This window comes from Pongo pygmaeus, chromosome 16 (assembly GCF_028885625.2).
Source record: "Pongo pygmaeus isolate AG05252 chromosome 16, NHGRI_mPonPyg2-v2.0_pri, whole genome shotgun sequence".
NCBI lineage: Eukaryota > Metazoa > Chordata > Mammalia > Primates > Hominidae > Pongo > Pongo pygmaeus.
The window spans coordinates 45,709,232-45,731,222 of record NC_072389.2 but is presented as its reverse complement, the minus strand read 5'-3'; the positions used below and the strand labels follow the sequence as shown (position 1 = coordinate 45,731,222).

Genomic DNA, 21,991 nt, shown 5'->3' with positions numbered 1-21,991 from the left:
CTGATAAAGTCACAGAGCATCTGCCCAGCGCCTGAGGTGGTGTAAGTTGGGGAAGGTGGGTCATCCTGTTAGTCGCTCCTGCCAGGCCTGGAGCCCCTGGTGGTCCTTTAGAATTCTAGATTCTCTAGGTTCCTTTCTCCAGAATCCTTCCCTTCTCGCTCCACTCATGCTCTGGGCCAGGCCCACCACGTCTCCTGGTAGCCGACTATCTCATGCCACCTGCCTTTGTTCTCTATTCCCTTTGCCAAAACCATATTTTCTGGTGAATCCCTCTTCTACTTCAAGGTTCAGCTCAAGTGCCACCATATAAGTGAAGCTGTCCTCAGTCTACCCTAGGCGACTCTGTGGCCCCATGGAACTTTTTCTCATCACCGTTGTAGCAGTCATGACTCTGTTTTGACCTCCACTTCTCCACTGGAGAGTGTGTTCTGTGGAATGAACTGGCTTGTAGTGTGACCTGTGAATCTCCAGAGCGTGGCTCTGTGTTGCTCATTGAGTACTTGTTCTTGCAGTGGGCCCTCACCAAGAGAGGCCCCTGTTCGGGGATGTGAGCCAGAGAAGGTCCGAGACTCATAACTGCATGTGTCCTACTCGTCCTCCACCCAGCTCCCCCTGGCCAGATCACAGCCCCCTCCTGCTGCAGGGCCTGTAGTGCCAGGCTGGTTGCAAGACGGGGGTCCTCACCTCTGAGAAAATCATGGCTTGGTCCATTGGCACCCCACCTGGGATGCAGAATGGAGCAGCAACAGCTGGCTGGTGTCTGAACGCTATTTCCCCAGCCCTGGGCAGCGATCTCCTGTAGCTGTTCCCTCATCCCATGGCTTTACCAACCCCCCTTGCTGCACTGGAGAGCCTGGAGAGCAAATAGGTTCAGAGTGGTAAGACAGGGCTAAAGGCCTCTTCCCGGTCTTCTCTCCTTCCCCTTCCTCCCAGCAGTTGCAGCTGTGCTGCGTGATGATGTGGAACACAGCACAGTCTTAATTACTGCTCAGCCCTGCTCATTAGTGCCTCTGGAAGCCCAAGAAGCCAGAGTTAGGAAGCCTTAATCACAGTGGAGACCCAGGCTGCAGGCCTCCTGGGTGATCGCTAGTCCTGTGTCTCCTGAATTGTGTCTGTGTGACTTGGGACCCCTTTGGAGGACTCCAGCAAAAGACACTCCCCCGAACCCTGAGACTGGGGAAGGGCTGAAGCTGGAGGGAGTCACTGCTGGATTAAGGGAGTCGCTGCTGGATTAACCTTCCTCATGGACAGCTCTGATCAAATACCTATGTTTCTCTTGCTGACAGCATAGAGCCTGGAGTCCTTGGCTTAGCAGTCAAGCTCCTCCACAATCTGGTCCCACAGGACTTTCCCAACCAGATTTCCTCCTTCAATCCTGGCAGACAAGGAGGGAAGGCAAAGGCTAGGCCCCATCGTGGGCTCTCACTAGTGTGTGCAGAGCATTTCAGGGACAGCATATGGTGGAACATGTGAAACTCCACTGCAATCAGAGAAAGATGAAGGAATGATTAAATAAACCACATGTGCTCAAATCCCGCACACTGATGACTTCCCTGCTTTTGGAGGGACTTAGCAAGGAGCCTGGTGTGTTGTTCAGCATGCACTATTTTTTTTTTTTTTTTTGGTTGTGAAAAGGAATTAAGAACCATGAAGTGCCTTAAGACTGAATGAAAGGAAGCTAAGTGGAGGAGGAGAGAAGGGGTGGGCCCTGAAAACCATAAATCTATAGGCCCAATTTCAATATCTGGAAAAACTCCTTCAAAATATCAATTTGTAAACACCATAGATCAAATGAGAGAATGCTCATGAAAGCACTTTTTGAACTGCAAAGGGTTAGAAATATAAAGCATTATTCTGTAATATTTCTGTTCAGTGCAGACTTTAAAACAGATGCTATGGGGAGGCTGGAGATTTATGATAATGGCTCATCACCTATGAGGTGCTCATACAATTTGGGCTGTTTCATTTAATTAGTCATTGCCTCTCATGTAGACTACTGCAGAAGCCTCCTAAGTGGCCTCCCCACCTCTGCATTCTCCCCCGTTCCATTCATCTTATATGCCACCGTCACGTTAATCTTCCTGATGCACAGCTCTGATCAAATACCTGTAATGATTCTCCTGCTGACTACACAGAGCCTGGAGTCACTGGCTTAGCAGTCAAGACCCTCCACAGTCTGGTCCCCCCGGACTTTCCCAAACTGATTTCCTTCCTTCCATCACGGCAGGCATGGGCTCGGGAAGATCAAGTCACTAAACCCAAGACCACACAGATACCAAGTGGCAGGTCATACAGCCAAGCCTTCAGACCCCGACATCTGACTCCAAGACCATTCTGAGCCCATCACTTCCTCACTTTGATGGTGCAATGGACTGTGTGTTTGTGTCCCTCTAAAATATACATGTTGAAACACTAATCCTGATGTGATGGTATATAGAGATGGAACTTTGGGGAGGTAATTAGGTCATGAGAGTGGGCCCTTTATCAATGGGATTAGTGCCCTTACAAAAAGGGGCCAGAGACCTAGCTAGTTCTCTTCTCCCATTGTGAGGATACAATGGGAAGTGGACAGCTGGTGATATGGTTTGGCTGTGTCCCAACCCAAGTCTCATCTTGAATTGTAGTTCCCACAATCCCCACGTGTGGTGGGAGGGACCCAGTGGGAGGTAACTGAATCATGGGGGCGGTTTCCCTCATGCTATTCTTGTGATAGTAAGTTCTCACGAGATCTGATGGTTTTAGAAGGGGTTTCCCCCTTCACTTGGATCTCATTCTCCTTCCTGCCACCCTGTGAAGAAGAACATATTTGCTTCCCCTTCTGCCATGAATGTAAGTTTCCTGAGGCCTCCCCAGCCATGCCAAACTGTGAGCCAATTAAACCTCTTTCCTTTACAAATTACCCAGTCTCCGGTATGTTCTTATAGCAGTGTGAGAATGGACTAATACAGTTGGAGACCCAGAAGAGGGCTTTCTCCCAGAACTGGACCCTGCTGGCCCCCAAATCTCAGACTCCAACCTCTCACAGTTTATTTCTCCAACTGTGAGAAATAAACCTGACTAAGGTTAGACCTGACTAAGAGAAATGGATACTGCTGCAGTGATTTTTCCACATAGAGCTTTTTCTCTTCTTTGCAAAAATTTCCTTAGGACAAATTCCCAGGAGTGGGATTACCAGGTCAAAAGTCATTAATATTTTAAATGGCTGTGTGAATTAACATAATGCTTCACAAAAGAACTGGGCTGATTTATATTTTAGCCAATGATGTAGATATATACAAGTTTCACCAGCCCCTCTTGGGATCTTAGCCCTTCTAATGCCTGCTTTCTAATGGCATAGTGAGAACATACTGTAAAAGTCATTTGATTTCTTCATGTGTTATTCAGGGATTGCTCTCATCTCCTCCAAGTCTTTGCTCAAATGTTCTCGGTGTGGTCTACCCCAACTACTCTATTTCAAATGAAAACACTCCCTCCTCCTACACCCGTTACTCTCCTTACTCTGCTATTTTTCCACATTATTTGGCATCTTATAACACATACTTTTCTTATTTATTATGTATATCCTTTTTTTAAAAACATGCTGAAAACTCTTTATAACAATGCAGGACAATGGCCAGGCACGGTGGCTCACGCCTGTAATCCCAGCACTTTGGGAGGCTGAGGTGGGTGGATTACAAGGTCAGCAGTTCGAGACCAGCCTGGCCAATATGGTGAAACTCTGTCTCTACTAAAAATACAAAAATTAGCTGGGTATGGTGGTGCACGCCTGTAGTCCCAGCTACTCCTACTGAGGCAGGAGAATCGCTTGAACCCAGGAGGCAGAGGTTGCAGTGAGCTGAGATCACGTCACTGCACTCCAGCCTGGGCAACAGAGGGAAACTCCATCTCAAAATAAGTAAATAAATAAAATAATAATAATGCAGGACAATTATGTATAGCAAACACTTTCAAAATTTAAACTCCTTCAACATTTAATTCTTCAGCATTATGTATACTTTTAATTGCACATCTCCCCCTGACCCTGACCTCAACTAGAACGTAAGTTCCATTTTGTCTATTTAATTTGCTGATGTGTTCCCAAGACTAGAACAGAGCCTGGGGCATAGCAGGATCATGAGGGTCAAACAAGATAATGCCTGTATGTAGCCTGCGATGGGCAGCACCTGGTACAGAGCTCATCATGAACCAGTATCCTATTCCTCTTACATGTCCACCAACAGGAGAATAGAAATTATGATATATAATATAAATTGGCCAGGTGCAATGGCTCATGCCTGTAATCCCAACACTTTGAGAGGCTGAGGCAGGAGGATTGCTTGAGCACAGGAGTTTGAGACCAGCCTGGGCAACATGGTGAAACATCCCTTCTATAAAAAATACAAAAAAATTAGCCAGGCCTGGTGGCACACGCCAGCCTGAGGTGGAAGGATCAACTGAACCCGGGAGATTGAGGCTGCAGTGATCTGTGATCACGCCACTGCATTCCAGCCTGGGTGACAGAGTGAGATTCTCTCTCTCAAAAAAAAAAAAACAAAAAACCAAATTCAAGTAAAACAATTAAATTATAAATCATTAAAATGATAATTACAAAGAATATGCAGCAGTATGGAAAACAGTTTTAACTAATGTTAAGTGAAAAAAAGCAGACTACAAATTTGTCTATGATTGCAACTGGGTAAAAATAATTTAAGATCTATACAAAAATAAGGAGACAAGATGATGGGCTCATGGTGAGCAGCTGTTAAGCAGGGATGAAAATTGATGTGCCCAGAACCAGATTTTAAAAGCAGATTCTCTTTGAAGCATCTTTTTTCATACTACCTGATAAGCATCTTGCTACATGGAAGTAGCAGCAGTAAGATGGGTGGTATCAAAGAGAACTATCTGGAAACATTTATCTTCAATCCAAAATGGAGCCTTATGTTTGTCATAAATCTCCGTACTCTTCTTTTCCAGGTGACTACAATTGCAAAGTAGACTTTGCTTTGACACCTGATACCAGGACAATAGTATGTTACCATCCTTCTATAGACATTCCATATGAACGCACAAAACCTATCCCTTGACCAGATCCTGTGTATAATAATGAAGAAACACATGGTCAAGTGCTGAAAACTAGAGAAGAAAAAAGTGAACACCTTGAGCAAGAACCCATAATAGAACAACTTAGCAAAATGTTCTTTATACTAAGTACGGTTGGCATCTTCGTGGACATTAGCACAGATGTCAGAAGAAACTGGATGCTCCAGAAGACAGATGATATTGAGGTTCTTGGGGAATTAAAGAGAAATATTATCCTCTGCCTCATTTGCCATTGGAGAAAGTGCAATATGGTGTATGCACTAATAATAATAATAACATGTCTTTTCATATTAAAAAAAAAACCCACAAAATCTTTAGGAGGCTGAGGTGGGTGGATTGCTTGAGTCAGGAGTTTGAGAGCAGCCTGAGCAACATAGACCCCATCTCTAAAAAAAATTAGCCAAGTGTGGTGATGTGTGTCTGTGGTGCCAGCTACTTGGAAGGCTGAGGTAGGAGGATTGCTTGAGCTCAGGAGGTTGAGGCTGCAGTGAACGGTGATCATGCCTCTGCATTCCAGCCTTGGTGACAGAGCAAGACCATGTCTCAAACAACAACAACAAAAATCAAAATCTATGCAAAATTTAAACCCAGTCTTGCGCTAGTCTTGTGGGAATGAAGATTAATTTACCTTAAAATGCTCCTCTGGTTTTTGTAATTCTTTTTGTTACTTTTTAAAAATATAAATTTGGCCAGGCATGGTGGCTCACGCCTGTAATATCAGCTACTCGGGAAGCTGAGGCAGGAGAATCGCTTGAATCTGGGAGGCGGAGGTTACAGTGAGCCGAGATCCCGCCACTGCACTCCAGCCTGGGTGACAGAGTGAGACTCTGTCTCAAAAAAAGATAAAAAATATAAATATAAATTTAAGGGGTACAGGTGAAGTTTTGTTACATAGATATATTACACAGTGGTGAAGTCTGGGCTTTTAGTGTAACCATCATCTAAATAATGCACATTGTATCCCCTGATTTCCCATCCTTCACCCACCTCCCACCCTCCTACCCTCCCAAGTCTCCAGTGTCTACTATTCCACACTCTGTGTTCATGTGTGCACATTTAGCTCCCACTTATAAATGAGAACATGCAGTAAAAAATATGGAACACGTCACAAATTTGCATGTCATCTGTATCAGTCCACTTTGCATTGCTCTAAAGGAATATCTGGCCAGGTGCAGTGGCCCATGCCTGTAAACCCAGCACTTTTGAAGGCTGAGATGGGTGGATTGCTTGAGCTCAGGAGTTCAAGACCAGCCTGGGCAACATGGCAAAACCCTGTCTCTACAAAAAATACAAAAATTAGCCGGGTTGTGGCGCACACCTGTAATCCCAGCTACCCAGGAAGCTAACTAAGATGGGAGTTATCACTTGAGCCCGGGAGTCAGTTCCAAGATTGTGCCACTGCACTCCAGCCTGGGTGACAGAGCGAGATCCTGTCTCAAAAAAAAAAAAAAAAAAAAAAAAAAAGGAATACCTGAGACTGGGTAATTTACAAAGAAAAGTGGTTTATTTGGCTTACGGTTCTACAGGCTGTATGAGAAGCATGGCACCAGCATCTGCTGCTGGTGAGGCCTCAGGAAGCTTACAATCATGGTGGAAGGCAAAGCGGAGCCAGTGTGTCACATGGCAAGAGAGGGACAAAGCAAGAGAGAGAGAGAGAGGAGGTGCCAGGCTCTTTTAAACAACCAGAGAGAGAGAGAGAGAAAGAAAGAGAGAGAGGAGGTGCCAGGCTCTTTTAAACAACCAGATCTCACATGAACTCAGAGTGAGAGCTCACTCACTACCATAAGGACAGCACCAAGCCATTCATAAGGCATCTGCTCCCATGATCCAAACATCTCCCATTAGGCCCACCTCCAACACTGGAGGTCACTTTTTTTTTTTTTTTTTTTTGGAGATGTAGTTTCGCTCTTGTTGCCCAGGCTGGAGTGCAGTGGTATGATCTCAGCTCACTGCGACCTCCACCTCCCAGGTTCAAGTAATTCTCCTGCCTCAGCCTCCCGAGTAGCTGGGATTACAGGCATGTGCCACCACACCTGGCTCACTTTTTGTATTTTTAGTACAGATGGGGTTTCACCATGTTGGCCAGGCTGGTCTCGAACTCCTGACCTCAGGTGATCCACCCACCTTGGTCTCCCAAAGCGCTGGGATTTCCGGCATGAGCCACCACGCCCGGCCTGAGGTCACATTTTAACATGAGATTTGGAAGGGACAAACCATCCCAACCGGCTGGGCGTGGTGGCTCACACCTGTAATCCCAGCACTTTGGGAGGCCAAGGCAGGCAGATCATGAGATCAGGAGATCGAGACCATCCTGGCTAACACAGTGAAACCCCGTCTCTACTAAAAATACAAAAAATTAGCCAGGCGCAGTGGCGGGTGCCTGTAGTCCCAGCTACTTGGGAGGCTGAGGCAGGAGAATGGCGTGAACCCAGGAGGCGGAGTTTGCAGTGAGCCGAGATCGCGCCACTGCACTCCAGCCTGGGTGACAGAGCGAGACTCCGTCTCAAAAAAAAAAAAACCATCCAAACCATCTGATCATCCTTGCGCAGGGGCCATGCTAATCTCTGTATGTTCCAATTTTAGTATATGCACTGCGGAAGAGAGTACTCACTTTTTATTTTGATACAATTTCAAACTTACAGAAAAGTTGAATGTACAAGGAATTTCCAAATACCTTTTCCCCAGATTCACTGATGTTACCACATTTGCATGTGCTTGCTCTCTCTCCCTCTGCTTTTTCTCTCTGCATATAAATGCATTTCCTAAGAATAAACACATAACCAACCAAATAATAGAGTTTCTATTATTTGTACTATTTTCACAAATAAAAAGGCCAAGGAAATGTGTGTCCTTTTCCTGTGATCCTGGGCCACAATTTCACCAGGTTCAGGATGCAAGGCCCTTTTCTGTATTCTTCGGACCTCTGTCATCTGAAAACACTGGCAAACCACCACTCCAGTGATGCTGCAATGTGTTAAGCTTCCCCTTAAGACCCCTGGCAGAGAGTAGCATATTGTGCACCAAGGTTGTGTGGGAAAAGGGGCTGAGATGAAGCCACCCCTGTAGAGCGGCTGCTTCTCGTGTACGTGTGGGTCCACAGAGGTTTCTGTGACCCTGGAAGGCTGTCCAGCTGAGCTGACCTTCACCGGGGAACAGAATCTCCAGAGAAAGGCACTTAGCTGCCTACTGGGTCTCCACCCAAAGACTGCTGAAAATATTTCTTCAGAATGCTGAGCGCTGAATACCACTCAGCATGTACTGGAGCCAGAGGTGGTTACACACAAGTCTGTCCTTGGAACTCCCAGGCTCTGAGCCACCATTATGCAAAGAGGACTGTTGAGGGGTTTTCTTTTACTTTTCTTTTTCTTTTTTAATAGTTTTTTGAGAAATGGGATCTGTGCTAAGGGCTTTGGGCAGGCCAGCTAGGAGGATAGAAGTTTCCCATTCGCTTGTGGACAAGGCCTGCGCCCATATAATCAACTCCAACCCACCTCCGACATCACCAGGGTAACATCCCTGCCCACTCTCTCCTCAGGCCTTCTGCATTACCAGACCTGGGGTCTTCCCCTCCCTGGATTTGAGGGCCCTGGACTCTTTGCAGCCTCTACCTCATGCCCAACCAGAACAAGCCTTGAGCACAGGCAAAACAGATTCCACAGTCTGCAGCCCATGGCAAAGAATTTCATGTCATTCCATCCTCCACTCCTCCCTTGGTCTGGCCTTGCCTTGAGACCCAGCCCTGGCTCCACGCAAGCTCCAGGGTTAATGATGGCCTTGCCCCTGCTACTCTTCCCTTCACTCTCAGACTCCCCCACCCCCTGGGCTGTTACTTCTTAACTTTTTGATTTAGAGAAGTTAGTCTCTCTGGGCCTGTTTCCTCATCTGAAAAAATGAGATAATGATATTTACCTTAGAGGGTGGTGGTGAGGGAGAAAGAAGACCAAGTGTGTGAACGTACATGACTGACCGTGCAAGTGTTAGCCAAATCCGAATCTTCCCCATGAAAGTGGCCAGAGCTTCGCCTCTCTCAGTTTACACTCTAGAAGTGCCCTGTGCTGAAGGTTGTAAACTGCTCAGTCAGTATCGACCGCTGAGGCTGATTTCTGTTGAAAAGATTATTGCCCATTTTTATCTATCAAATTGACAAAATTACTGAAGATAGGCCACAGGGAGTAGGGGAAAGGGCCTTCTTGTACACTAGTAGTAGCGGAATGAATGGGTACAATCTTGATACCGGGTATCTTAGTCTGTTTTCTGTTGCTTATAACAGAATATCTAAAACTGAGCAACTGATAAAGAAAAGAAGTGTGTTTCTTACTCTTACGGAGGCTGAGAAGCCCAAGGTCAAGGGGCTGTATCTGGTGAGAGACTTCTTGCCGGTGGGAACTCTCTGCAGCGTCCCAAGGCAGAGGACAGCACCACATGGTGAGGGGGCTGAATGTGCTAATGTGCCAGCTCAGGTCTCTCTTCCTCTTCTTATAAAGCCACCAGCTCCCCTCCCATAGTAACCCATTAATCCACGAATTTATGAATGAAATAACCCATCTGTGAGAGAGCAGAGCCCTCATTATCCAATCACCTCTTAAAGGCCCCACCTCCCAATACTGCCACACTGGGGATTAAGTTTCAACAAGAGTTTTGGAGGGTACAAATATTCAAACCATAGCACCTATGTACAACAATTAAGAACATGCAGTGGGATGCGGTGGCTCTCGCCTGTAATCCCAGCACCTTGGGAGGCTGAGGCGGGTGGATCGCTTGAGATCAGGAGTTCGAGATCAGCCTGGGCAACATGGTGAAACTCTGTCTCTACTAAAAATACAAAAATTAGATAGGCATGGTGGCCCACATCTGTAGTCCCAGCTACTCGGGAGGCTGAGGCAGGAGAAATGCTTGAACCCGGGAGGCGGAGGTTGCAGTGAGCTGAGATCATGCCACTGCACTCTAGCCTAGGTGACAGAGTGAGACTATGTCGCAAAAAAAAAAAAAAAAAAAAAGCAGTTCGAGACCAGCCTAGGTAACACAGTGAAAGCCTGTCTCTACTAAAAACACAAAAATTAGCCGAGCATGGTGGCCTGCGCCTATAATCCCAGCTACTTGGAAGGCTGAGACGGGAGGATCATTTGAACCTGGGAGGCAGAGGTTGCAGTGAGCTGAGATCACATCACTGTACTGCTGTCTCGGTGTACTGCTGCTCTGGCAAGACCCTGTCTCAAAAAATAAAGTAAAATAAAAAATTCAGTATATTTACTTTATTATTATTATTTTTATGAGTCAGAGTCTCGCTTTATCGCCCAGGCTGGAGTGCAGTGGTGCTCACTGCAACCTCCGCCTCCCAGGTTCAAGCGATTCTCTTGCCTCAGCATCCTGAGAAGCCAAGACTACGGGCACATGCCACCATGCCCAGCTAATTTTTGTATCTTTAGTAGAGATGGGTTTTTGCCATGTTAGCCAGGCTGGTTTTGAACTCCTGACCTTAGGTGATCTGCCCGCCTTAGCCTCCGAAAATGCTGGGATTACAGGTGTGAGCCAATGCGCCCAGCCAGCACATTTGTTCTAATTAAGCAGTTTCCCTTATAGGAGTCTATTAGAAATATTTACAAATGTGTACAAGGTCATATGACAAAGGCATTCACGGCAGCATTATTTGTAATGGAAAAGTATATGGAGACAATCTGAATGTCTAAAATTAGTTAAATTCTAGAGTTGTGAAACTGCCATGCTACAGAATACCATGTGACTGTCAATAATAATGACGGAGATCATTATGTACTGATGTGGAAAGATTTTATGCTTTTAAGAAAAAACAGCAAGTTACAGTATTATTTTCAGTTATATAAAACAGTACCTGGCATACAGTAGCTAATCAATAAATATTTATTGAGCTGAAAGAGCATGAGCCCAGCCTGTTAAAAACAAATGACCCCCCAACACACACTTATAAACAAGTCCACATATTTTCATGAAAAAAATGTTCTGGAAGGACAGTGACCACTGTCAATTGTGTTTATCCCTAGTGCATGAGCAGCTTTAACTTTCTCTGGCTCTGGTCTACACAGCCCACATTATGTGAGGTGAGTCCGCAGTGGGCCCACGCAGGCACCAGGCAGTTCACAGGTGTTGCCGCAGAGGTCTTTCGTCTGCACTCTCAGTGGGAAAGAACAGTAAAGCCCAACCACCCCAGCCACCATCCATGGTGACTTGCAGGTCATGGAGAGAAAAAAAAAAAAAAGGCCAAGGACAAAGATATGTAATTATTGACACTATTTTATTTATACCTAAGGAGAGACACCAAAGTATGAGCTCCCAAGGGCCAGGGCGTTGGGTGGACCAGACATTGTGGGCAGGTGACTTCTAAGGCTTGGAGAACCCAGGCCAGTGGCCACCCAGTATTCCCTGAGCACCTGTGGCTGAATCCTGAATGTCCTGGGTCTCTGCACTCAAAGCTTAAGGGAGAAACAAGGGGTGTCAGGCAGGGTCAGCTCTGAGGAGCAGGCGAGGTCCCAGTGGCCTGCCAGGGTGAGGTCAAAGGAGCTGAGGTCTGGGTAAGAGGACACTTCAGGTCAGTTACAGTGGCCTGAGAAGGACTGGCAGGCCTCCCTGAGGTCTTGGAAATAAGTCTAAAAGAGTGTGGCTTTAGAATATTTAGAAGGACTTTTTGAATATTTAGGAGACATAACATAGTTTGGCGAGACTTTAGAAGAAGAGGGCTCAGCCATACATAGTGGCTCATGCCTGTAATCCCACCACTTTGGGAGGCTGAGGTGGGCGGATTACCTAAGGTCAGGAGTTTGAGACTAGCCTGGCCAACATAGTGAACCCCGTCTCTACTAAAAATACAAAAATTGGCTGGGCGCAGTGGCTCACGCCTGTAATCCCACCAGTTTGGGAGTCGAAGGTGAGTGGATCACGAGGTCAGGAGTTCGAGACCAGCCCGGCCAAGATGGTAAAACCCCATCTCAACTAAAAATACAACAAAATTAGCCGGGCACAGTGGCAGGCGGCTGTAATCCGAGCTACTCGGGAGGCTGAGGCAGAAGAATTGCTTGAACCTGGGCGGCAGAGGTTGCAGTGAGTCGAGATCGTGCCACTGCACTCCAGCCTGGGCGACAGAGTGAGACTCCATCTCAAAAAAACAAAAAGAACAGCTTGGCTGGGCATGGCGGCTCATGCCTATAATCCCAGCACTTTGGGAGGCTGAGTGAGGGGAATGCTTGAGCCCCAGGAGTTGGAGACCAGCCTGGGCAACATAGCGAGACTCTGCCTCTACAAAAAATTAAAAAATTAGCTGGGCATAGTGGCATAGGCCTGTAATCATAGCTACACAGGAGGCTGAGGCAGGAGGATTGCTTGACCCCAGGAGGTCGAGGCTGTAGAAAACCTGGGCAACAGAACAAGACCCAGTCTCCAAAAAAAAAAAGAAAGAAAAAGAACAGCTTGATGAATTTTTCCAAAGGTATACACCCATGTAACCACCACCCCAATGAAGACAGAGCCTTTCCATCATTCCAGAAAGTTCTCTCATGCATCTTTGTAGCCAATTGCCCCAACCCCCATAAGCCCCAGGCAACCACTGATCTGCTGTCCCTATAGCTTAGTTTTGTCCATTCTAGAATTTTACATAAATCCAGTTATACAGTACATATTCTTTTGTGTCTGGCTTCTTTCACTCAACATAATATTTTTAAGATTATGCATGTTGTGGCTGGGCGCGGTGGCTCACGCCTGTAATCCCAGCACTTTGGGGAGGCTGAGGTGGGCGGATCATGAGGTCAGGAGATCGAGATCATCCTGGCTAATACGGTGAAACCCCATCTCTACTAAAAATACAAAAAATTAGCTGGACATGGAGGCGGGTGCCTATAGTCCCAGCTACTTGGGAGGCTGAGGCAGGAGAATGGCATGAACCCGGGAGGCTGGAGCTTGCAGAGCCGAGATCGCGCTATCACACTCCAGCCTGGGCAACAGAGTGAGACTCCCGTCTAAAAAAAAAAAAATATTATGCATGTTGTGTGTATCAATAATTTGTTCTTTTAAATTACTGACTTGTCTTTAATTGTTCTGGATATACCACAATTTACTTATCCATTCTCCCATCAACTGATATTTGTCTCCAGTTTTTGGCTGTTGTGAATAAAACAGCTATGAACATTCATGTACAGCTTTTCTGTGAATATACGTTTTCATTTATCTTGGGTAAATACCACAAAATGGAACTACTGTTATGTCTGTTCGTTTTATTTTTGAAAAATGCCAATATGTTTTCTAAAGTGGTTGTCCCATTTAACACTCCCACCAGCAATGAATGAGAGTTCTAATTGTTCCATGTGTTCATCAGGACTTGGTAGTATCAGTCTTTTTAATTTTAGCCATTCTGGTGGGTGTGTATTTCACTGTGGCTTTAATTTGCATTTCTCAGTTGGCTGTTGATATTGAGCATATTTTCATTTGTTTATTGACCCTTTTTATATCCTATTTAATAAACTATCTTTTACCTATTTATTTTTATAATTCAAAAAATTTGTTCAACACAATTTTACTGAAGTAGTTGAGGTAATTATGGTTGTTTCCTTTTTACAGGTAAGGAAAATAAATCCAGAGAGACTTATCCAACTTTTCCTTTTTTTTTTTTTTTGAGATGGAGTTTTGCTCTTGTTGCCCAGGCTAGAGTGCAATGGCGGGATTTTGGCTCACCACAACCTCCGCCTCCCAGGTTCAGGCAATTCTCCTGCCTCAGCCTCCTGAGTAGCTAGGATTACAGGCATGCGCCACTATGCCTGGCTAATTTTGTATTTTTAGTGGAGACAGGGTTTCTCCATGTTGGTCAGGCTGGTCTTGAACTTCTGACCTCAGGTGATCCGCCCGCCTCAGCCTCCCAAAGTGCTGGGATTACAGGCATGAGCCACCGTGCCCAGCCCTTATCCACCTTTTCTTGTAACAGATAACCAGCAGCTGGCCAGGTACAGTGGCTCACTCCTGTAATCCCAGCACTTTGGGAGGCCGAGGTGGGTGGATCACCTAAGTGAGTTCAGGAGTTCAAGACCAGCCTGACTAACATGGCGAAAACTCCATCTCTACTAAAAATACAAAAATTAGCCAGGCGTGGTGGCATACGCCTATAATCCCCACTACTTGGGAGGCTGAGGCGGGAGAATCACTTGAACCCTGGAGACAGAAGTTGCAGTGAGTGAGACTGCGCCACTGCCCTTCAGTCTGGGCAACAAGAGCAAAACTGTTTCAAAAAAAAAAAAAAAAAAAGAAAGAAAGAAAAGAAAACCAGCAGCTTGTGGCAGCAACTCTGAGTTATGCTGAGCAACTGTCTGTACTGCAAAGGTAGGGACTGTCCTCCTCAGGCTTTGCTGGGTGACATCTACATGCTTAATGGGCTTTACTCAAGGTACCCAAGTGTTTGAGAATAAACTAGAACCCTCTGATATTTTAGCTCCCTGCCCAGTAACATTTAAAAAGCAGATGTACACCTAAATTAATGGAAAGACGTTTTATGTTCATTTATCAGAAAACTTAACATGGTTAAGATGCCAGTTTTCCCCAAAATGATCTACAGATTCATTGCAATCTACAGTAAAATCACAGCTGGATTTTTTGGTAGAAATTGACAAGCTGATTCTAAAATCATATAGAAATTCCAGGAATCCAGAATAGCCAAAACAGTCTTGAAAAAGAAGAACAAAGTTGGAGGGCTCATACTTCCTAATTTCAAAACTTCCTATAAAACCGTGGTAATCAAGACAGTGTGGTACTGCCATAAGGACAGACATAAAGCAATAGAATAGAATTGTGAGTCCAGAAATATACCCTTATATTTATGATTAATTGATTTTCAACAAGAGTGCCAAGACAGTTGAATGGAGAAAAAAATAGTATTTTTAACAAATGATGCTGGGACAACTGGATATCCAATTGCAAAGGAATGAAATCGGAGCCCTATCTGACACCCTACATGCCATATATTTCTTTTCTTCTCTTTTTTTAATAATCTGCATTACTTTGGAGAAACCATATATTTCTTAGAAGAAATATAGGAAGAAAATATAGGGATAATATTTGTGACCTTGGGATTGGCCAAAGCACAAGTGACAAAAGAAAAAAAATAGAAAAACTGGACTTTATCACAATTATAAATTTTGGTGCTTCAAAGAACACCACCAGGAAGGTGAAAAGACAATTCACAGAATGGCATAAAATATCTGCAAATCAGATACCTGATAAGGGACTGCTATCTAGAATTTATGAAGAACTTTAACAACTCAATCATAAAATGACAAATAACCCAATTAAACAATGGGCAAAGGATCTGAGTAGACATAGCTCCAAAGAAGATACGGAAATGGCCACTAGCCATCATGGAAAGGCAAATCAAAACTACAATGAGATACCACTTAACACTCATTAGGATGGCTATTATCAAAAAGACAGACAATAACAAGAGTCTGCGAGGATGTAGAGAAACCGGAACCCTCTCATACATTGTTAGTGGGAACGTACAATGGTACACCCACTTTGGAAAACAGTCATATGATGCAGCAATTTCACTCCTAGGTATATCCCACACAAAAACTTGTATATGAATATTCATAGCAGCATTATTCATAGTAGCCCAAAGTGGAAATAACCCAAATATCCATCCATTGATGGATGGATAAATAAAATTCCATACAATGGAATATTATTTGGCACTACAAAGGAATGAAGTACTAATACATGCTACAACATGGACGAACCTTGAAAACATTATGCCGAGTGAGAAAAGTGTCACAAAAGACACGCGTTGTATAATCCCACTGAGAGGAGACAGCGTGCTGGCAGTCCTCAGAGCCCTCGCTTGCTCTGGGCACCTCCTCTGCCTGGGCTCCCACTTTGACGGCACTTGAGGAGCCCTTCAGCCCACCACTGCACTGTGGGAGCCCCTTTCTGGGCTGGTCAAGGCTGGAGCCCACTCCCTCAGCTTGCAGGGAGGTGCGGAGGGAGAGGCGCGAGAGGGAACCGGGGCTGCGGGCGGTGCTTGCCGGCCAGCTGGAGTTCCGGGTGGGCGTGGGCTTGGCGGGCCCCGCACTCGGAGCAGCAGGCCGGCCCTGCTGGCCCCGGGCATGAGGGACTTAGCAGCCGGACCAGCGGCTGCGGAGGGTGTACTGGGTCCCCCAGCAGTGCCAGCCCACCGGCGCTGTGCTCGATTTCTCACCGAGCCTTAGCTGCCTTCCCGCCGGGCAGGGCTCGGGACCTGCAGCCCGTCATGCCTGAGCCTCCCACCCACTCCAAGGGCTCCTGTGCAGCCCGAGCCTCCCTGACGAGCACCATCCCCTGCTCCAGGGCGCCCGGTCCCATCGACCACCCAAGGGCTGAGGAGTGCGAGCGCACGGCGCGGGACTGGCAGGCAGCTCCACCTGCAGCCCCGGTGCAGGATCCACTAGGTGAAGCCAGCTGGGCTCCTGAGTCTGGTGGGGACGTGGAGAGTCTTTGTGTCTAGCTCAGGGATTGTAAACGCACCAATCAGCGCCCTGTCAAAACAGACCACTGGCTCTACCAATCAGCAGGACGTGGGTGGGGCCAGATAAGAGAATAAAAGCAGGCTGCCCGAGCCAGCAGTGGCAACCCGCTGGGGTCTCCTTCCCCACCGTGGAAGCTTTGTTCTTTCGCTCTTTGCAATAAATCTTGCTAGTGCTCACTCTTTGGGTCCACACTGCTTTTATGAGCTGTAACACTCACCGCGAATGTCTGCAGCTTTACTCCTGAAGCCAGCGAGCCCACGAGCCCACAGGGAGGAACGAACAACTCCAGACACGCCGCCACCCACCAGAAGGAAGAAACTCCGGACACAAGCAAACATCAGAAGGAACAAACTCCAGACGCGCCACCTTAAGAGCTCTAACGCTCACCGCAAGGGTCTGCGGCTTCATTCTTGAAGTCAGTGAGACCAAGAACCCACCAATTCCGGACACACCATCTATATGCAATGTCTAGAATAGGCAAATATATAGGGGAAATGAAGAGTGACTGCTAATGGATATAGGGTTTCTTTTTCGCGGGTGATGAAAATACAGTTGACTCTTGAACAACACAGGTTTGAACTGCACTGGTCCACTGATGGACAAAGTTTCTTTTGACTGTGCCACCCCAAGACAGCAAGACCAACCCCTTTTCCTCCTCCTCCTCAGCCTACTCAACGTGAAGATGACAAGGATGAAGATCTTTATGATGATCCACTTCCACTTAATGAATAGTAAACATAGTTTTTTCTTTCTTATGATTTTCCTGATAGCATTCCTTTTCTCTAGCTTAATTTATTGTAAAAGTATAATACATATAGCATACAAAATATGTGTTAATCAACTGTTTATGTTATCAGTGAGGCTTCTGGTAAACAGAAGGCTATTAATAGTTAAGCTCTGGGGGAGTCAAAAGTTATACATGGATTTTCAGCTGCAGGGAGGCTGGTACCCGTAACCTCCACGTTGTTCAAGATTCAATTATATTCTAAAATTGATTGTGGTGATGTTGCAGAATTCTGTGAATATACTAAAAAATACTGAATTTTACACTTTAAACAATTTCATGAATTATGAAAAAGATTGTGCAAATGTCCACTTTTATAAATCATTGCAAATTTTCTTAATTGGAAAATGATTTTATAAATAAAGTTGCACTATTGCTTTGTAGACGAAGTACTTTTATTATAAGCCTACAGAGCAGAATGCAAAATGATACCATTTATGAATTCATGTCAGTAGTTATTTGGTGAAATTATATCAGTATAGTGCATTGATCCTGCTTCAAAGCAGGTATAGAAAGGATTTCCAATATGATGAACAACGTGTGGAGTGAAAAGCAGAAGAAAATATGCATAGAATTGGGTACACAGTAAATGTATTTTCTTCAACATTGTGTTCTGTTCATATTGTCCTGAAATAAAAGAACAAGTTCTAAACATTAAAACAAATACACAACATCCAAGAAAAATGATACAATAAGCAAAACATGCAGAATACACACACACACACACACACACACACACACACACACACACACACAAAATATCTGGCAGCTGGAGCCACATCTAGAGGCAATGGTTGTTGGGGGAAGCCTCCCAGTTTCCTCCAAGGAAAGGACATTCTCGATTTGTCGTCTCCGCTCCCCTGTCACCCTGGACTTAGGTGCAAAGAGAGGCAGAGCAGCTGTGCACACCAAGTTGTCTCTTCTTTCAGGGGGTGCCCATGTGTGTTGGGGTAAAAGGGAAGCTGGGGGAGGGGAAACTCTCGAGGGTGTGGCCCAACAGTGCTCAGCCCCAGGGCAGCCTCAGCGAACAGCACTGCCACCTTGCGGCTCGGGTTGGTCTCAGCTCTGATTAAGGGTCCAGGGACCCACAAGGGGGCTCCTTCATGTTCTTCAGAAGAAAATATTTGGCAATTCAGTAGCCTTCCTTCAAATATCATTTTTATGTTTTTTTTAATTTAAAAGTAATTCATGTTCACTTTATAACATTTTTAAAGTAGATATAAGGAAAAATAAAATAATAAAAATTATCTGTAAATCCAGTCTCCAGAGATAACCAAGATTAGGCACTTGAGTGTATATTCTTCCAGTCTTTTTTCTAAGTTTTTTTTTTCTTTTTCAACAAAAACAGGATTATACAGTACATACTGTTGTTTCATAAACTAAATATATTATACGAGTATCTTTCCACTTGTTAAATACATTGTACGAGTATCTTTCACTTGTTGTTCTGCAATACCTTTTATTTTATTTTATTATTTGGAGACATGGTCTCGCTTTATTACCCAGGCTGGAGTACAGTGGTGCAGTCTCTGGTCACTGCAGCCTTAGCCTTCTGGATTCAAGCAATCCTCCCACCTCAGCCTCCTGAGTTAGCTGGGATTACAGACATGTACCACCACACCTAGTTAATTTTTGTATTTTTTGTAGAGACGGGATTTCGCATATTGCTCAGGCTGGTCTCAAACTCCTGGCCTCAAATGATCCACCTCAGCCTCCCAAAATGCTGGGATTACAGGAATAAGCCACCACGCCCGGCCCACAGCATCATTTTTGATGGCTGTATTGTATTCCTTTCTTTGGGTGACTGGGCCATAGTTTATTTAACCAATTATTGTTGGAACTTTAAATTATACCCATTTTTTTTCACTGAAGTAAATAATGCTGGGATGAACTTCCTTGTTGCTGAATCTTTACAGAAATCCACGGTTATTTTCTTAGTTAAATTCCCAAGACAAAGTGGATATGAAGTTTGTAAGGTGTTTCATATAATACAGTATATTACTTAAGACTTTCCAGAAAGGCTGAATTAGGAGGCTTTCTATCTTATTTATTTATTTTTAATTTTTTTGAGACAGGGTCTCACTTTGTACAGTAGTGTGATCATAGCTCACTACAGCTTCAAATTCCTGGGCTCAAGCGATCCTCCTGCCTCAGCCTCCCAAAGTGCTGGGAGTTTGAGGCTACAGTGAGCTATGATTGTGGCACTGCACTCCAGCCTGGTTGACAGACTGAGACCCTGTCTCTAAAAAAATTAAGATAAAATAAAATAAAAATTAAGGGCTTTCTCCTCATATGTTAGTGGAGATTAAACCAATAGAGAAACTTATAATGATTTTAAAAATACTGTAAGTTCAGAAACATTTTATTCTTTTTTAAAATAATTTTTCTTTTTCTCCTCATGTTACTTTAAGATAAATTCAGAAACATTTTAAAGTGAGCTTCATTTATTTATTTATTTTTTGATACCAAGTCTCGCTCTTTTGCCCAGGCTGGAGTGCAGTGGTGCAATCTTGGCTCACTGCAACCTCCGCCTCCCGGGTTCAAGGGATTCTCCTGCCTCAGCCTCCTAAGTAGTGAGATTAATGGCACCCACCACCATGACTGGCTAATTTTTCTAATTTTAATAGAGACGGGGTTTCACCATGTTGGTCAGGCTGGTATTAAACTCCTCACCTCGTGATCCACCCGCCTCAGACTCCCAAACTGCTGGGATTACAAGGTGTGAGGCCACTGCACTCAGCCGCTTTATTTTTATTAATCACAACTACAACTATATACTTCTCCTATTTTTTTATTTTTACGAATTTCAAAAACAGCAAATTTGAAAGAATAGTATTAACACCCCTCCACTCTCCACCAACCTTCAACATTTTAAGCATTATACAACTTTGCTCTCTCTCTTAATATATATATATGAATATATATATATATTTTTTGAGACGGAGTTTCTCTCTTGTTGCCCAGGCTGGAGTGCAATGGCGCAATCTCGGCTCACCGCAACCTCCGCCTCGTGGGTTCAGACGATTCTCCTGCCTCAGCCTCCTGAGGAGCTGGGATTTCAGGCATGCGCCACCACGCCCAGCTGATTTTGTATTTTTAGTAGAGACAGGGTTTCTCCATGTTGGTCAGGCTGGTCTTGAACTCCTGACCTCAGGTGATCTGCCCACCTCGGCCTCTCAAAGTGCTGGGATTATAGGCATGAGCCACCATGCCCAGCCATGAATACTTTTTTGCTTAACCTTTTGAAAGTAAATTGCAAATGTTATGTCACTTCACCTCTGAATATATTTGCATGTCTCTCCTAAAAGAGGGACATTCCCCTACATAACTACAAAACCATTATCATGCCTAAAAAGTTAACAATAATTCTCTAATATCATCTAATATTTAGTTTATATAACATTTTACCCAATTGTCCCTAATTATAGATTTTTAAAAATCAGATTCAATCCAAGCTTATGAATTGTTGTATCCTTTAAGCTGGAAGAGTCACTTCTTTCTTTTTCTATAACATTGTCTTTTTGAAGACTCCAGGCCGGCTTTCTTACAGAATGTTCCACATTTTGGATTGAGTGAGTGTTTCTTCACGGTGTTGTTTAACTTGTTCCTCTGGCCCTCTCTGTTTCCTGTAGATTGGAAGGTTGGTGCAGAGAACTTGTATAAAATAATTCTACTGGCTGGGTGCGGTGGCTCACGCCTGTTATCCCAGCACTTTGGGATGCCGAGGCGGGTGGATCGCCTGACGTCAGGAGTTCAAGACCAGCATGGCCAACATGGTGAAACCCCGTCTCTACTAAAAATACAAAAAATTAGCTGGGCGTGGTGGCGGGTGCCTGTAATCCTAGCTACTCGGAAGGCTAAGGCAGGGGAATTGCTTGAACCTGGGAGGCGGAAGTTGCAGTGAGCCGAGATCGCACCACTGCACTCCAGCCTGGACAACAAGAGTGAAACTCTGTTTCAATTAAAAAAAAAAAAAGAATTCTACCATAGTTGGTTGCATTATTGGTTCTGATTTATTCTATCCTTTCCTGTGAGGTGATTATACGTCCTCTCCTTTTGCTATATGACTTGCGGCACTCCTTTTTAGGAGGAATACACTTCACTGCCCCATTAATGGCGGGCATGGTCACACGACTTGCGTTGGCCAATAAATGTAAGTGGAAATGACTATGCTTTTTCCTGCAGAAGGTTTAAGAACTATGGCAGACTTTCATCACTTTCCTTTTCCCTCTGCCATGAGGATGATATATTTCAAACAGAGGCTACATCTTCTGCCCAGATCTCAGAATGGAGAGGACAACACAGAGCAGAACCACCAATGACCACAGCCGACATAAAATGTGCATAAGAAATAAACCCTTCTTACTGTAAGCCACTAAGAGTTTTGGGTTATTTGTTACTACAGTGTAACTCGGAGAAAGCTAATTAAAATATAAACACATATGTCAGCAATATTACTTCTTTCATCACAGAAGAGCCTTGCTGTATCCATAGAGTTGAGAGCAGGTCTCCTTGTTACACTTTGGGTACCCTAGATTCCAGAACCACTACCTACTGTGTCTCTGTATCAGCTCCTGCCTTCAAGCGGCTCAAGAAATGGCTTTGGGGACCCAAGCCT

At 44.8% G+C, this 21,991-nt stretch overlaps 1 protein-coding gene, 1 long non-coding RNA gene, 1 other non-coding gene and 1 pseudogene across 6 annotated transcripts in view; 2 read left to right on the top strand and 2 right to left on the bottom strand.

Annotated features, from left to right (window-relative positions):
- Positions 1 to 17,754, top strand: part of CCDC32 (coiled-coil domain containing 32) — a 46,206-nt gene extending 28,452 nt beyond the window's left edge. The window contains exon 4 of one of the 3 annotated variants that reach the window (XM_063652129.1): positions 16,822 to 17,754. In XM_063652129.1, coding sequence (XP_063508199.1) covers positions 16,822 to 16,960 — 139 coding nt within the window. In that variant the 3' untranslated portion in view covers positions 16,961 to 17,754. Of the gene's footprint in view, positions 1 to 2,227; positions 4,514 to 4,956; positions 6,191 to 16,821 lie in introns of those variants that run through there. The other 2 variants (XM_063652131.1, XM_063652130.1) reach the window with 2 other exon arrangements.
- The window catches only part of LOC129013688 (uncharacterized), a 78,710-nt gene that overhangs the window by 17,877 nt on the left and 38,842 nt on the right, over positions 1 to 21,991 (bottom strand). The gene's annotated exons all lie outside the window — the stretch shown is intronic.
- LOC134738197 (large ribosomal subunit protein mL42-like) lies at positions 4,691 to 5,260 on the top strand (annotated as a pseudogene).
- On the bottom strand, positions 7,588 to 7,689 carry LOC129014756 (U6 spliceosomal RNA). Its single transcript, XR_008494300.1, has one exon. It is a non-coding gene; the product is annotated as a U6 spliceosomal RNA (small nuclear RNA).